Source organism: Manacus candei, unplaced genomic scaffold (assembly GCF_025592945.1).
Source record: "Manacus candei isolate 608988 ecotype Guabito, Panama unplaced genomic scaffold, ASM2559294v1 h1tg000003l, whole genome shotgun sequence".
Lineage (NCBI taxonomy): Eukaryota > Metazoa > Chordata > Aves > Passeriformes > Pipridae > Manacus > Manacus candei.
Genome location: NW_026138051.1, coordinates 20,840,617 through 20,853,504, shown reverse-complemented (window position 1 = coordinate 20,853,504; position 12,888 = coordinate 20,840,617). Strand labels below are relative to the sequence as shown.

Below are 12,888 nucleotides of genomic sequence, written 5' to 3'. Positions count from 1 at the left end.
CTAACCCTTACCCTAACCCTAACCCTAGTAGCTTGCAGTCTCTTTTTTAAAGTTAGGGTTAGGGAACTGGTTTTGTGCATAGCTTGCAGTCTCTTTTTTAAGGTTAAGGTTAGGGAACAGGGTTTGCACATAACTTGCATTCGCTTTTTTAGAATTAGGGTCAGGGAATAGGGTTTGCGCATAGCTTGCAGTCTCTTTTTTATGGTTAGGGTTAGGGAAGAGGGTTTGCGCATAACTTGCAGTCTCGTTTTTAGGGTTAGGGTTACAGAAAAGGGTTTGCGCATAGCTTGCATTCTCACTTTTAAGGTTAGGGTTAGGGAAAAACGTTTGCGCATAGCTTGCAGTCTCTTGGTTAGCTACTTCCACAAAAAAATGGACCAGGGATTTTGCTGGTGTCCTATCAAGCATGCAGTCGGGCAAGCTGCAAACATGGGCAGACACTGGGCTTACATCCTCCTGTCTGTCAGTCCTGATCAGTATTTAATAACTGTGGTCAGAAGGCATTGTCAAAGACAACTCAATGCTGGCAGTCTCTTGCCTGTAACAAGGAGCAGGACATGGAGTATGTCCTATGTTTTCTCCTGGCCACCCTGCATGGCAGAGGGCTGCTGGGCTGCTGGGCTGCTGGGCTGCTGGGCTGCTGCTGAAGCCAAGTGTTTTATAAACACTCTGGGCAGCAGAGCTCTGCTCTCTGGGCTGGCTTTCTCACCCAGGGCCTAAAAGCCTTCTCCTTTCTTGGCTGCTGCTCTGTTTCTAGGACTTTTGGAACAGTTTTCCGAGGAGCTGACATTGCCACAGGAGGACAGGTAAGGGCCAGCACCCCCGGCAGATTGTGCAGCTCTCGAGTGCTTTCCCCTCCGCTGGGAGCTGTGGCCACAGCTCTGGGTGGCCACGAGATCTTTGCTGCAGAGACTGTTCCTCTGAGGGCAGACAAGTGTCAGCCTGCAAGACACGGTTTGGACAGACCTTGTCCTTATTAAGTCCCCAAAAGAAGGCAAGGAGGGCAGGGGTATCTTTCAGAGAAGGACACCTTTGCTCAGACTTATTTACTGACTATGCTAATGCATCAGCTACTTGGTGGCTCCTTACCCAGCTGCAGTGCTGCACTTGGGAAGTGCACTTACACAGGAGTCTGCAAGGGATCTAAAGGCCCTGAGCACTGCTCATAACCCCGGCCACACCCATAAAATACCCTAGAATGGGTTATTCCTTTTCAAAGCCAGAAAAGAACTGCAAATAGGAACTGGGTTAAAAACGTTCTTTAGAGTTGCAAAATCCAACTTCAACATGTTACAAAGTTCTGGGATTGTATTTTTTTTTTTTCTGAAACCTCCATGACCTTTTAGGATGGGATTTCCCCCATTATGGATTGATTGTTTGGAGACCATTTGTCCAGAGTTTACAAGGCAAAATGTCTATAGCCATGTGTCCTGTAACTGGTACACAAGGGCGAGTGGAGGAATCGCCTCGTGTCCTGTCAGTTAAGAAGCTCTGGTGTCTAATCCCAGGCAGTTTGGCCCACCCTGGCTCCATCATTCCAAAGACACCTGCTCCATGTGCGTTGTGGTCCTGTGCAACAGACTTCTCAAGTCTGTGGCTTTTAATCTCCTTTTAGGTGGCCATCAAGAAGATTTTTCTTGGAGACCAAAAGCATCAAAGCGAAAAAGTTGTAAATGAAGTTACGGTCCTGAAGAGAATGAGACACCCCAATATCATTCGCTATATAGACAGGTGAGTGGTTCTGGGATTATCACATTGAGGTTCATGGACACACTGCAAGCCAAAGGCTTAAAAGCCACTTTGGTCACTGGAAGAACATGGAGCTCTTCATTATTTCTCAACTCCTCCACCTGCAGTGGATGGGAGGTGCAGGGCACAGGTCTCTTAGCTCCTTCAGGGAGGAGCTTGCCTTGTGTCTGCCTTGGCCTTTTCTGGTATAGGTAGTTTGAAGCGTGTCTTCCAAAACCTCCATCTGCCATGTCTTCCTAAAGCCACAGCCCTTCAGTTCACTACCTCCCTGTTCTTTTGGGGTCTGGCTTTTTTCAAACTGATCATCTTTTCTGTGCCTTAATGATACGTGCTGATAAACCCTCCTAGAAATTATTGCCCTTGGGGTTTTCCCTCTACTTTCTGTTGCTGTGGATGCCAGGAAGACTAGGCTCTTGTTTGCACAACCACACAATGTGCCAGGTTTTAAATGGTTTTCCCTGTTTCTGAATGCACTTTATGCAATGCTTTCCAAGGGGTTGACCAACATCTGCCCTCAGTGGTGCACACTCTCCTCCCGTGGAGAAGTCTGTGTTGCCTGCTTCCTGGAGTTCAGGCTGGAAGGGATGAGTTAAGATGATGAAGCAGCTGATGGCAATGTCCTGGCTCCACATTTCTCTCTGCTGTCACTAAACTGCATTTTTGCCTTGCTTGCCATCTAGGACATCTCCTTTTTCACAGATGAGCCTTTCTCATTTAGCCTGCTCAGATTCTCTCTTCATTTACAAGTGACCTGGCAAGAAAACTCAACTGCAGTCTTTCCCATAAGGTCATTTAGCTGGGCCCATTCATCTCCATGCTGTGGGTTTCTTCTTTCAGCTACCTTTTCAATGACAAACTCTGGCTGGTGATGGAATATGTGGAGGGATGCACCTTAGGCGATGTCATTTCCAAACAAGCTCTTGAGGAAGAGATGATAGCCTCTATCAGTCGGGAGGTAAGGGATGCTGCCCTTGCTTCTGACAGCTTGGACAGGATGGTTCTTTGCAAAAGGTGGTAAGAGCAGGTGTGATTTCCTGTTCAGAGCTTTGTTTCTGCATTGCTGTTATGATGTGGAGAAGAAAAGAGCATCCAAGTGAACGGCCTGCCAGTCTCACTGCATTTCCTGTACTCTGTTATTATACTCCTATAATGTTGTTGTACAATCCTTTCTAGTTTATTTTCATTTTATTTTATTTATTATTCCAAACTTTGCCACTTGAGGTATGTCTGCAATTGTTGTGTCACCTGGAAATTTGATCTTTTAGAGCCATTTCCTTTTTTGTGGGAAAAAAATCAGCCTAATTAATTTTTTTCTCTCATTTCTTTGTTTAATCTCAGTGCCTGAAAGCCCTGGACTTCCTTCATTCAAATCTAGTGATTCACAGAGACATCAAAAGTGACAATATTCTTCTAGGAATGGATGGATCCGTGAAATTGAGTAGGTGTTCTTGGTCAGGCACAGCGTTCCTGGGAGGCAGGGTCTGGGGTTGCCTTTGAGTGCCTGCCAGTTCCCCAAAAGTGGTGCTGGTGGGAGTGCCCAGCCCACTGCTGTAAGCTGAGAGCAGAGTTGCAATGTGCAGAGAGCTCTAGAGAGGATGAGGCTGTCAAGAGTGCCTTTGGTTTGGGTATGTCCCTTCCAGAGGAAACAGAGCACAGCCACTCTTCCAGCTAGATTCAACACTGTGCTCTCAGACTGAGAGTGGGGAATTCTTGTGCTTGCTTTCATAATTCAAGCCGGTTTTAACACTATTTCTTTTTTCTGCAGTTGATTTTGGCTTATGTGCTTGGCTGAAGCCCCAGCGAAAGACATGGAGGTCATTTTTTGCAGCTCCTTTCTATATGGCATCAGAAATGTTGAGAAGAGACAGATATGATGCCAAAGTGGACATCTGGGCCCTTGGGATCACAGCACTAGAAATGGTGGATGGTCCTACACGGGTAAGGTGCAAATACTGTCAGAGAGCCCTGCCTTTCTCCCCTGAGCCATATCTTTCTCCCACTCACATCAGCTTGAACTAGTCCCACCAAGGCCCACGTCTAAAAGTGTCCTGGAGCACATCTGCTCACAGGAGAAGCGACATGTGCCAGTGCAGAAATGGGCCGTTTTGGCCTCCCACAATGCTTGAATTCCTCCTGTGCTCTTTGAACTCCCTTGGAGCTGGATCTCCCAATGGCAGGAATTTTTCAGCAGCAGGATTCTCCCGTTGGAGAATTACTGTGAAAAGCATTTCAAGGGGATCTGCAGGCCAGAAGTCTTTTCAAACTTGGACCAGTGCCCACTGCTTACCTGAGCCTTTCAGGGCAGGTCACTGCTTCTAGTACTGCCACAAGTATGTATTAGCCAGTACATTTCTAAAAGTAGGTTCTAGCACAGCTCCTTGTAGTAAGCCAATGTATTTTCAAGTTTGCAGTTGTAGATGCTAATTCCCTAAAATGAAATGACCCGCTCTTACACCAAAGGAGTGTGCAATAGGCCAGGAAGGTATACTGGGATAAAACCCCATGACTAACAGCTGAAACCAAGTTAAATGCTGCACAGTTAATTCCTGAGGAAGGCAACAATTATGGAAAATGTCAGTCTTCCAGTCTTTCTGAAAAAGGTCCCTGACTTTTCATGCAAGACTTCTTTTGGATTGCATTTGCCTTGCAGAAGGCAGCAAAAAGAGATGAAGGCAATTAATAGGACTGGTCTGGATGCTGAAAATTCTCTGCTTCCTTAAACTCAAATGTTGATCAGGGCTCCTGGAAAAGCCCCAGGTCAAGTCTCAGAAAGCAAGGACTGGCCTGTGCTGGAGCTCTTCCCCTCGGAGAGGGATGGTTAATGGCTGCCTTGTGTTTCCTTTGTCCCAGCCTAAGGACGTGCCACCGGAGCTGGAGACTCCCAGAGAACTGTCGCCTGTGTTCTGTTCCTTCCTGCAGTCCTGCCTGAAACGGAATGCGAAGCGTCGATGGACGGCCAGGAAGCTGCTGAAGGTAAAGTGGCTGCAGGTGAAACAGCTGTCCAGGGATGGGCTTTGTCATCAGCTAAACAACTAAGTAGCATCCTAGAATAATTTGGCTTGGAAGGGTCCTTTAAGTGGCATCTAGTCCAACCCCCCTGCAACGAGCAGGGACATCTTCAACTAGCCCGGGTTGCTCAGAGCCCTGTCCCACCTGACCAGGGATGGGGCATCCACTTCCTGTGCCAGTGTTTCAGCACCCTCATTCTAAACAATGACTTCCTTAGATGTAACCAGAATCTATCCTCTTCCACTTGAAAACCATGACCCTTTGTCCCATTGCAACCATGCCCTTTGAAAAAATGTGTCCCCTTGAAGGACTGCAAGGCCACAATAAGCTCTCCCTGGGACCTTGTCTTCTCCAGTGCCATCTGTCTTGGCCTTTCCTCAGAGGAAAGTTGGAGGTCTAGATAGTTCCCTATATCCTCCTGATGTGTATTGCTGGTAACCAGAGGAATCCCACTGGAGCCTGTGAGAAACTGCATTTGGAAAGTAATGGCTCCTTTTGTTCTTCTTTGTTTTTTCGGTGCAGCATCGGTTTTTAAAAAAATCCAAGAGTCTTGTCGAGATGGCTCCTCTGATTGATGCAGCCAGGAGACCCAGAACAGCGGCACCAGAAACTCTGCTGGCTCCCTCTCTTTCTGGACAAGAGGGGAAAGAAGAGCAAGTAGAGAAGGAAGCTAAAAGTTCCTGAGGAGACAGCACTCGCTCTTTGGGACTGCAGATTGTGAGGGCTGGAGCCCTGCCATGACACGGTGCTTCAGCCCAGCCACTGACACCTGGAAAAGGCGTTTTGAACTACCAAGTCGAGTCAGGGTCCCTTGTAGGAGACAGGAGACAGGACAAACTGTCCCTTGGGGATACCTGCCCCTCTGCACCGTTCAAAAATCCAGGCACTGCTGCAGCAACACAACCTGAAGTCCCCTTTCCCGACATGGAAATGCCTCCACTGGCAAAGGAGGCACAGAGTAGACAAGGACTAGGAAAATAGCCAATATCTACTCTGATCTTTGCAGCCACTTCATTTGTAAATAAACTTTTGGTGTTATTCATAGCTGGGAAGTCCCATTGATGGGGGTTTTGGTATGGTTTGGAATTGGGGAAGGGCTTCTTTCATTCATCGGCTCCAGACCACATTGCCTTTGGAATACATCCCACTGGCCTGCGTTTACCCAGTCGTGGTACTTCTATATGAGGAAGAAAGTGCAATTGCAAGTCCAGCCACAACCAGATGGAGAGTGGGGCAGATAAATCACCCCACCGGGTACAGGTATTCAACTGGGACCGTAGAGTGTTCGAGTTCTTGACAATTGGGTTTGTATGACTACTTGCAATCTCTGTGCCTGGATGAGAGTCTTCCTCAGCTGAAAAAGCAGAAGGTCAGCCCGTGTGCTCCGAAAGGGCACGTCTGATGTGAGGCTTTCAGAGCAGCAGTGTGAGGGGCTGAGCCCCCGCAGAGCCCTGGCAGAGCGCAGAGCAGCCTCAGCATGCGCAGAGCCAGGCTGGAAGAAGCCCAGCCCGGGGTGCTTGCATCTTCCTGGGACCAGACTAATCTTCTGGACTCAGAGACAAACTGGGTGTGGGCTGCTCCACAGGGGAATTGTGGCCAGGCATGGAAATGCACGGACTGATGGGATTTGCCACCTTGGGTCTGCACAGGACTCGAGAAGGGCAAAAGAGAGTAGAGTGATGGAGTCGTTTTTGGCAATGCCTCCTGACCTCTTGGTTGCCTCGTAGCTCCTGGGAAAGGTCGGGAGTGTCTGTGCCACTCTGGACAGAGGGGGAGGGAGCTGGGCTGTTCCACAGGCTTGTGCTCAGGTCAGTGTCCTTTAGGCATCCCAGTTCTGCCCGGGGAACTGAATCTGACACAGAGGGTGACAGCCTTCCCTGGGAGAGGCCCCACAAAATGACAGATCCTCATGGCTTGGAGGCTCCCCATGAAATGGCACAACTGACATCATGGAGATTACTAAATGTGGGAGCATTATATGGGGGGTGTGCAAATTTAGAAAATATATAGACACACAAGGTACTGTAGAATTATTACCATTGTATATAGATAGTGTGTTACAGTGCTATGGGCATACCTGGACTCTGTACTGTCTAGGGCACTTGCACAACACCCCATAACTCTCCTGCACTGTAGCCCCTTACATAATGCTCCCTTATATATAGATAATGTACATATGTGTGTGTGTGCATATATACAGAGTGAGACTGTGTAAATAGTGTTTACATATAGTGTGTATATATAGTGTGTATATATAGTGTGTATATATAATGTAGCGTTTGTGTGGGAACAGGAAAAAATTAAAGGAAAAACGGAAAGCTGTGTGTGTGGGAGGGAACTGGGGCTTCCTTCAAGTTGGCAGCGGGACGGCGTGGGGCCGGGGAGCTGTAGGGAGACTCCTCGCCACTGTGCTCAGTGCCTGGCCTCTTCCCCCCGCCCCACCCCATCGCCCAGGCTGAGAACCGTCGCCGCTGCTGCCTCAGTCTGGGGGCCGCCCCGCCTCATCGGCAACTGTTCTTGCCTCAGCCCTCAGGTGTTTTCCTCTCAGCCCGCACCAATTTCCCCCTCAATCCGCAGCCGGTTTTGCCTCAGCCCACAGCCCTTTCTGCCTCATAACTGCCCCCCCCCCCCCCCGCCTCAGCTGCAGCCGGTTTTGTCTAAGCCCAGAGCCATTCTCATCTCAGCCCTTGTGCCCCGCTGCTTCAGCCCGCAGCGGTTTTGCTTCAGCCTGGGGGTCACCCCATCTCAGCTGAGGCCTCAGTGATGCCGGGAAAAGGCGACGCTAGTAAAACTCAAGAGCCACAGGCGCTATGAAGCCGCTACTTGTTTATTACGCTGCCGGACGCGCGGGGATGACTCCGCCTGACACGCGCGAGCGCTCATCCCTCACGGCTCCCGTTTTCTCCCCGCAGGTCATCCATATCCATCGCACGGTTTTACATATTCAGGAACTACCCCAGAGTGGGCGCTGGTCTATGGAAATCTCGGGACACGCCTTCTGGCGCCTGCCCACTTCTCTCGGGTGGTCGTAGGGGATGAAGGCTTCGAGTCTGCCTCTCACCGAACGGTTCACCTCGCTCTCGGAGCATGCGCAGTCTCTCAGCACCTTCCCCTCAGCAGGCAGCAAAGAGGGAGACCCCCTCACACACACCCGCTGCTCCGTGGCCCTGATATTCCACTGGAGCAGACAGAAAGGCTAGTCAGGGCCCCAGAAAATCTTACACGCACACAGAAGTTGGATAGGAGAAGGATTTAAGAGCTCCATGTCCACTGAGGCTTCCGACCCTGTAGGTTTCCCACAAGCCTAAGGGAATTTGGGTTTTGCAGGTGCACCAGGAGCTCAGTGCTGGGCAGAGAACTTTCTTGGGAGAAAGTCTGACTTGAGTGGCTATGGGAGAAGTGGCCAAAGGGGGGAGAACGGGCAGGAAGCACCCACGGGGGCACCCCCACTCTGACAGCTGCTCCAAGGGCTCCCTGCCACGTGTGGAACACGGAGGTGTCCCTGAGGGATTGACAACAAATGCTGTCCATGTCAGGCAATCACAGCTGTTCTGAATGTCCTCCAAGCCTCTCCACGGCAAAAGGGGAGAAGCCCAGCTTGGTACAGCGAGGGCTGTGCCATGAGGGCTGCCGGGGAGGAATCTCACTCTTCTGGAGTCAGCTACTGTTGTCAAATACCTCTGAAATCCTCGGGATAACACAACCCTCAAACCCTGCATTGCTAGTGCTAAAAAGCAAGGCTTTACTTTATTCACAGCACTGCGGGCTGTGGGTCACTGGCCAGCGGCCTCCGCACAGACACGGATTCAAAACTTTTTCACCTGTTTTTCCATCTTTAACAAACAAAGCAATTAATGGTTTTTTGGTTCTAATTACACAGTGCTCTTTTGTTAACTAATATTCAATTTTCTATTGGTTATGGATTTCCCAATTTCCATGCTAATTAGTCCACAGTTTTAGTCTTTTTAGCATCTTTTTCTTCTGGTAGGGCCTTTCCAACACATCGACCGAGGCTTTGTTAGTGCCTTCTTTATCCTCTGGCTTCTGGAAAACGTCCTTGTGGTCCATAAATTCTGTATTTCAGATGGGCAACTTCAACAGTACATCCTTCTCTCCTAGGCTTTGTTCACTGAAGCCCAGTGAGGTTAGCCTAACAAACCTTGGAGTTGTAGTACTTTTCCCAAGCTGTGTTCTCACAATGGCAGCTTCTGTTAAATTCTGCTGAAGGCTAGCTAGAAGTGATTTTAGGCCTAACACACCACTTACGATTAGTTAAAACAACCAATTACAAGGTTAATTAAAACCAATAACTAAAACTATTTAAAAAGTTCTGTTGTTCCCAGCACTCCTGGGAGCATCTACCTTTGAGAGTCAAAATATCAAGAGTCAAGTTCCAACCAAACAAGTCAAGAGTCGGGCCTCGAAGACTGTGAGAATTAAAATGCAGAGTCCTGATGCTGTTCAGAGTGCCTGTGGCAGCTCCTACTCCCAAGCACTAGATACTTGTTATTTTAAAGCACTGAGGACAGACACTGGGAGCCAACTCCCAGAGATGGCACTTGAAAGGAAACCATCCTACAACAGCCGGGTGATCCATGAGTGTCTGCAGCACCACGTTGTCCCCTTTCTTGACAGTCAGCCTGTACAAGTGAGATTCCTTTCCCACAGTAAAATTTAAAACTAGGTGTTCTCAATATAGTTTCAGTGTAGAGCCGGGGCTTTCAGCGGGTGGATCAGTTTTCAAATGCCACCCTCCCTCATAAGATGTCCAGGAATTTATTCAAGCCTTTGACCCTCTCAGTCTGTTTTCTGACACCCTGGTTTCTGTATTGCTTCAAAGAACCACCAGGAAAACAAGCTAAGCCTCAATCATTATTCCATGGAAGAGCAGAGTTGATTTCCAGATGAGTTTTAGGCAGAAAGGTGAGCTTTACATCGGGAGGTAAGCTGACAAGTCACTGCGAGAAAGGGAGGTCAGGCTCCAACAGGAGAGCAAGATTCAACATTCCAGGGGTCAAGAAGCCACCCAAAACCATTGCAGCGTGGGGAACCTTGAACGGCTGGTTCCGTGATGTCACAGGACTGTTGCCCCACTGTCGCTGTGATGTCACTGAAGTGCTGGGTGGCCACTGCAGTGTCCGTGGAACGCTCTCATTCAGGCACCAAGGGCCTCGGCTTGCGGTGCAGTTCGTCGTGTGCTCATCGCAGAGGAGTCTTCGGATTGAGGATTTCTCAGCGGAGAGTTGCGAACGGGCGTCCAAGAAGAGTTTCCGGATCGAGGAGCTCTCAGTGGAGAGCCTGCAAACCAGAGAACGGTTTTCTTTTCCCTCCCCCAAGGGGCTGTGCCCCTTGGACTGCAGCACAGCTTTGCTGAAGTGTTTCGGCAAAGCTGTGCTGCAGTTCATGATTTTGTGCTCCTTTCATCAAATTTATATTTTTCTCCAGACAGGCCCTGCCAGGTGATGGATTTCCCAAGAGGCGAGTAGTGTTTGTTCCTGGGGGCAGCATACCTGGCTTTGGCATGGCTGTGTTCTTTATGCTCTTCCTTAGGCACTGAGATGATTTAGAAACAAAACTGCCCTTAAGATGCCCTTAGTTTGGTAGAACTCCTGTCAACAGCTTTGTCTGAAAAGGAGGGGTCTGTGTGTGGACAGCATTTGGAATGGAACTTGAGGGGGTTCTGTGCACTCCACTGGATAGCCTGTGGAGTCTGTAATTTCCTCACTTTGCTGGTTCTACCAGTACAACTTCCAAAATGCAGGCTTGGGAGAGCTTCTCAGAAGTTCTCAAAACTGTTCAGTTATCTCCAGAACTGAGGGGAAAGCATCCTGTTTGCTAAATTCCATAACTAAAGGATTTGAGTCATCACATGAATGTCTTTTGAAATAAAATGCCAACTTCCAAACAGTGCAGGCTCCTGAACCCAGGAGCTGTTCGTGTGCTATGACAGAATGGCTAGAGGGGCTTTTGGGACAGTTTTTCTGGGGAACCATTTTCAGCAAGCTAAAGAGAACTGATGCTTGCTATTTATTAAAAGAAAAAGAAAAAAAAAACCAAAACCAAAAACCAAGAGAACAGAAGAAGAAAAAAAAAAGAAGAGGAAACTTCTTTAGCTCTTTAGCTAAAGCTGCTTTAGCTCTTGGGCAGAACAGAAGCATTGACTATTAATGGACAATTTACATTTGCTTGATGGAGTTTCTATTTGTTTTATTTCCTGGGAAAACAGCGTAAAAAATAGACAGGAAACTGTAGAAGAAGATGAATATGGGGTTTTGTCCTCTTCTCTTGCTTGCTGTGCAAAAGAACTGTTGCTCCTGGAGAGATGTTGTGAAAGAAAAATGCTCTTTATTTGGGTTGCCTTGTGTGATGGGATTCCCCACAAGAGGCAGTTTTCTGACAGCATCTGCTTCATTTTGCCTTGCCCATTGCAGACGGAGGAATCACCAGTGGATATGGAGGTGGACAGAGAGCAGCCCGTCCTTCTGTGAGTGGAAAAGGAAGCTTTGACGTTCCTAGTTTTAAGAATCATGGAGCGAGCTGTGAGCTTGGCCGGCTACAACAGAGTGCCAGCCTGAGGGATGGTTAATGGCTGTCTTGTGTTTCCTTTGTCCCAAGCCTAAGGACGTGCCAGGCGAGCTGGAGAATCCCAGAAATCCGCCACCTGTGTTCAATTCCTACCTGCAGTCTTGCCTGTACGGGAATGTGAGGCCCCGATGGCCTACCAGGCTGCTTCTGCAAGTAAAGTGGTTGCAGGTAAAACAGATGTCCAGGGATGGGCTTTGTCATCAGCCAAACTCAGAGGCATCAGGAGGCCTCCTCTCCTACTGATCTCCAGTCTTGGTGCTTTTCAAATGACAACTAAGTAGCATCCTAGAATAGTTTGGCTTGGAAGGGACCTTTAAGTGGCATCTAGTCCAACCCTCCTGCAACGAGCAGGGACATCTTCAACTAGACCGGGTTGCTCAGAGCCCTGTCCCACCAGACCAGGGGTGGGGTATCCACTTCCTGTGCCACTGTTTCAGCACCCTCATTCTAAACAATGACTTCCTTAGATGTAACCAGAATCTATCCTCTTCCACTTGAAAACCATGACCCTTTGTCCCATTGCAACAGGCCCTTTGAAAAACTGTGTCCCCTTGAAGGATTGAAAGGCCACAATAAGCTCTCCCTGGGACCTTCCCTTCTCCAGTGCCATCTCTCGTGGCCTTTCCTCCAAGGAAAAGTCTTCCACCTTCTGGTCCTGTCTGTGGCCCTGGCTTGTACTTTGGGAGGACACTTGGTTGTACCTGGTGGCAAAAGAGCTGGAGTAGAATAATAGCAGGTCCAGAGGCTGAAATGGTGTTGGTGGAGGGGGACCCAAGGAAGCAGTCCCAGCCAAGTGGTCAGAGTATTAATGGCCTGGGAGAAGGAAGGGGCTGTGGGGAGCTCACTGCGAGCCTCAGAGGGGGCCCAGCTTGTCCCTCCTGCCCCACTCTTTGAGGTTTCTGCCACCCAAGGAGGGACAGCTGAGCGGGCCTTGTCCCAGCCCCATTTGCTGCCTGGCACATTCAAGCAGGCCAGAAGTGCTCCAGGGTTCTGGCAGGTTTTGTGGCAGAGAGAGGGAGCTGCAGAAGGTGCCACTGGGCTGTCCCTGCTGGGAAGGAAGGTGGCAGCCAGCACAGGGAGGGGCAGGGCTGGAATGCACACACTGCTCTCCCTGCAAGCCAGAGCTGAGTCCATCAGCGCTCTGCCCCTTGTGTCCCTGCTCTTGTCTGGGTGCTGAGAACCTCCACCTCAGTGCTCTTCAGAACAACACACAGGCCTGCATCTTCCTGGGATTGACCTTGCTTAGAGGGGTTTTGAACTTCCAAGTTGAGCCAGAGTGTCCCTTGCAGGACACATAGCAATAACTGTGCCCAGGGGTTACCTGCTTGTCTGCACAATCTAGTTGAGAAAATCTATGCAAACTGAGCAAGAAAGTGGCCTTGTGTCAAATGACCCTTTTGTTATTGTGTGTAACTATCCAACCTTGCAAGGGACAGAATGGTGACTGTCCCTGACTCTACTGACTGTCCCCAGGGCACAAACGCGACACCAGAACCTCTGCTGGCTTCCTCTCATTCTGGACAAGAGATTGAAGACAAAGAAGTG

General features: G+C 49.2%; 1 protein-coding gene across 1 annotated transcript in view; it reads left to right on the top strand.

The window, feature by feature from the left end:
- Nucleotides 1-758: 758 nt before the first annotated feature.
- The window catches only part of LOC127471468 (uncharacterized), a 185,287-nt gene continuing 173,157 nt past the window's right edge, over nt 759-12,888 (top strand). Inside the window, exons 1-6 of the mRNA XM_051788394.1 lie at nt 759-806; nt 1,616-1,731; nt 2,587-2,704; nt 3,088-3,187; nt 3,515-3,687; nt 4,600-4,722. Coding sequence (XP_051644354.1) covers nt 1,697-1,731; nt 2,587-2,704; nt 3,088-3,187; nt 3,515-3,687; nt 4,600-4,722 — 549 coding nt within the window. The 5' untranslated portion in view covers nt 759-806; nt 1,616-1,696. The remainder of the gene's footprint in view (nt 807-1,615; nt 1,732-2,586; nt 2,705-3,087; nt 3,188-3,514; nt 3,688-4,599; nt 4,723-12,888) is intronic.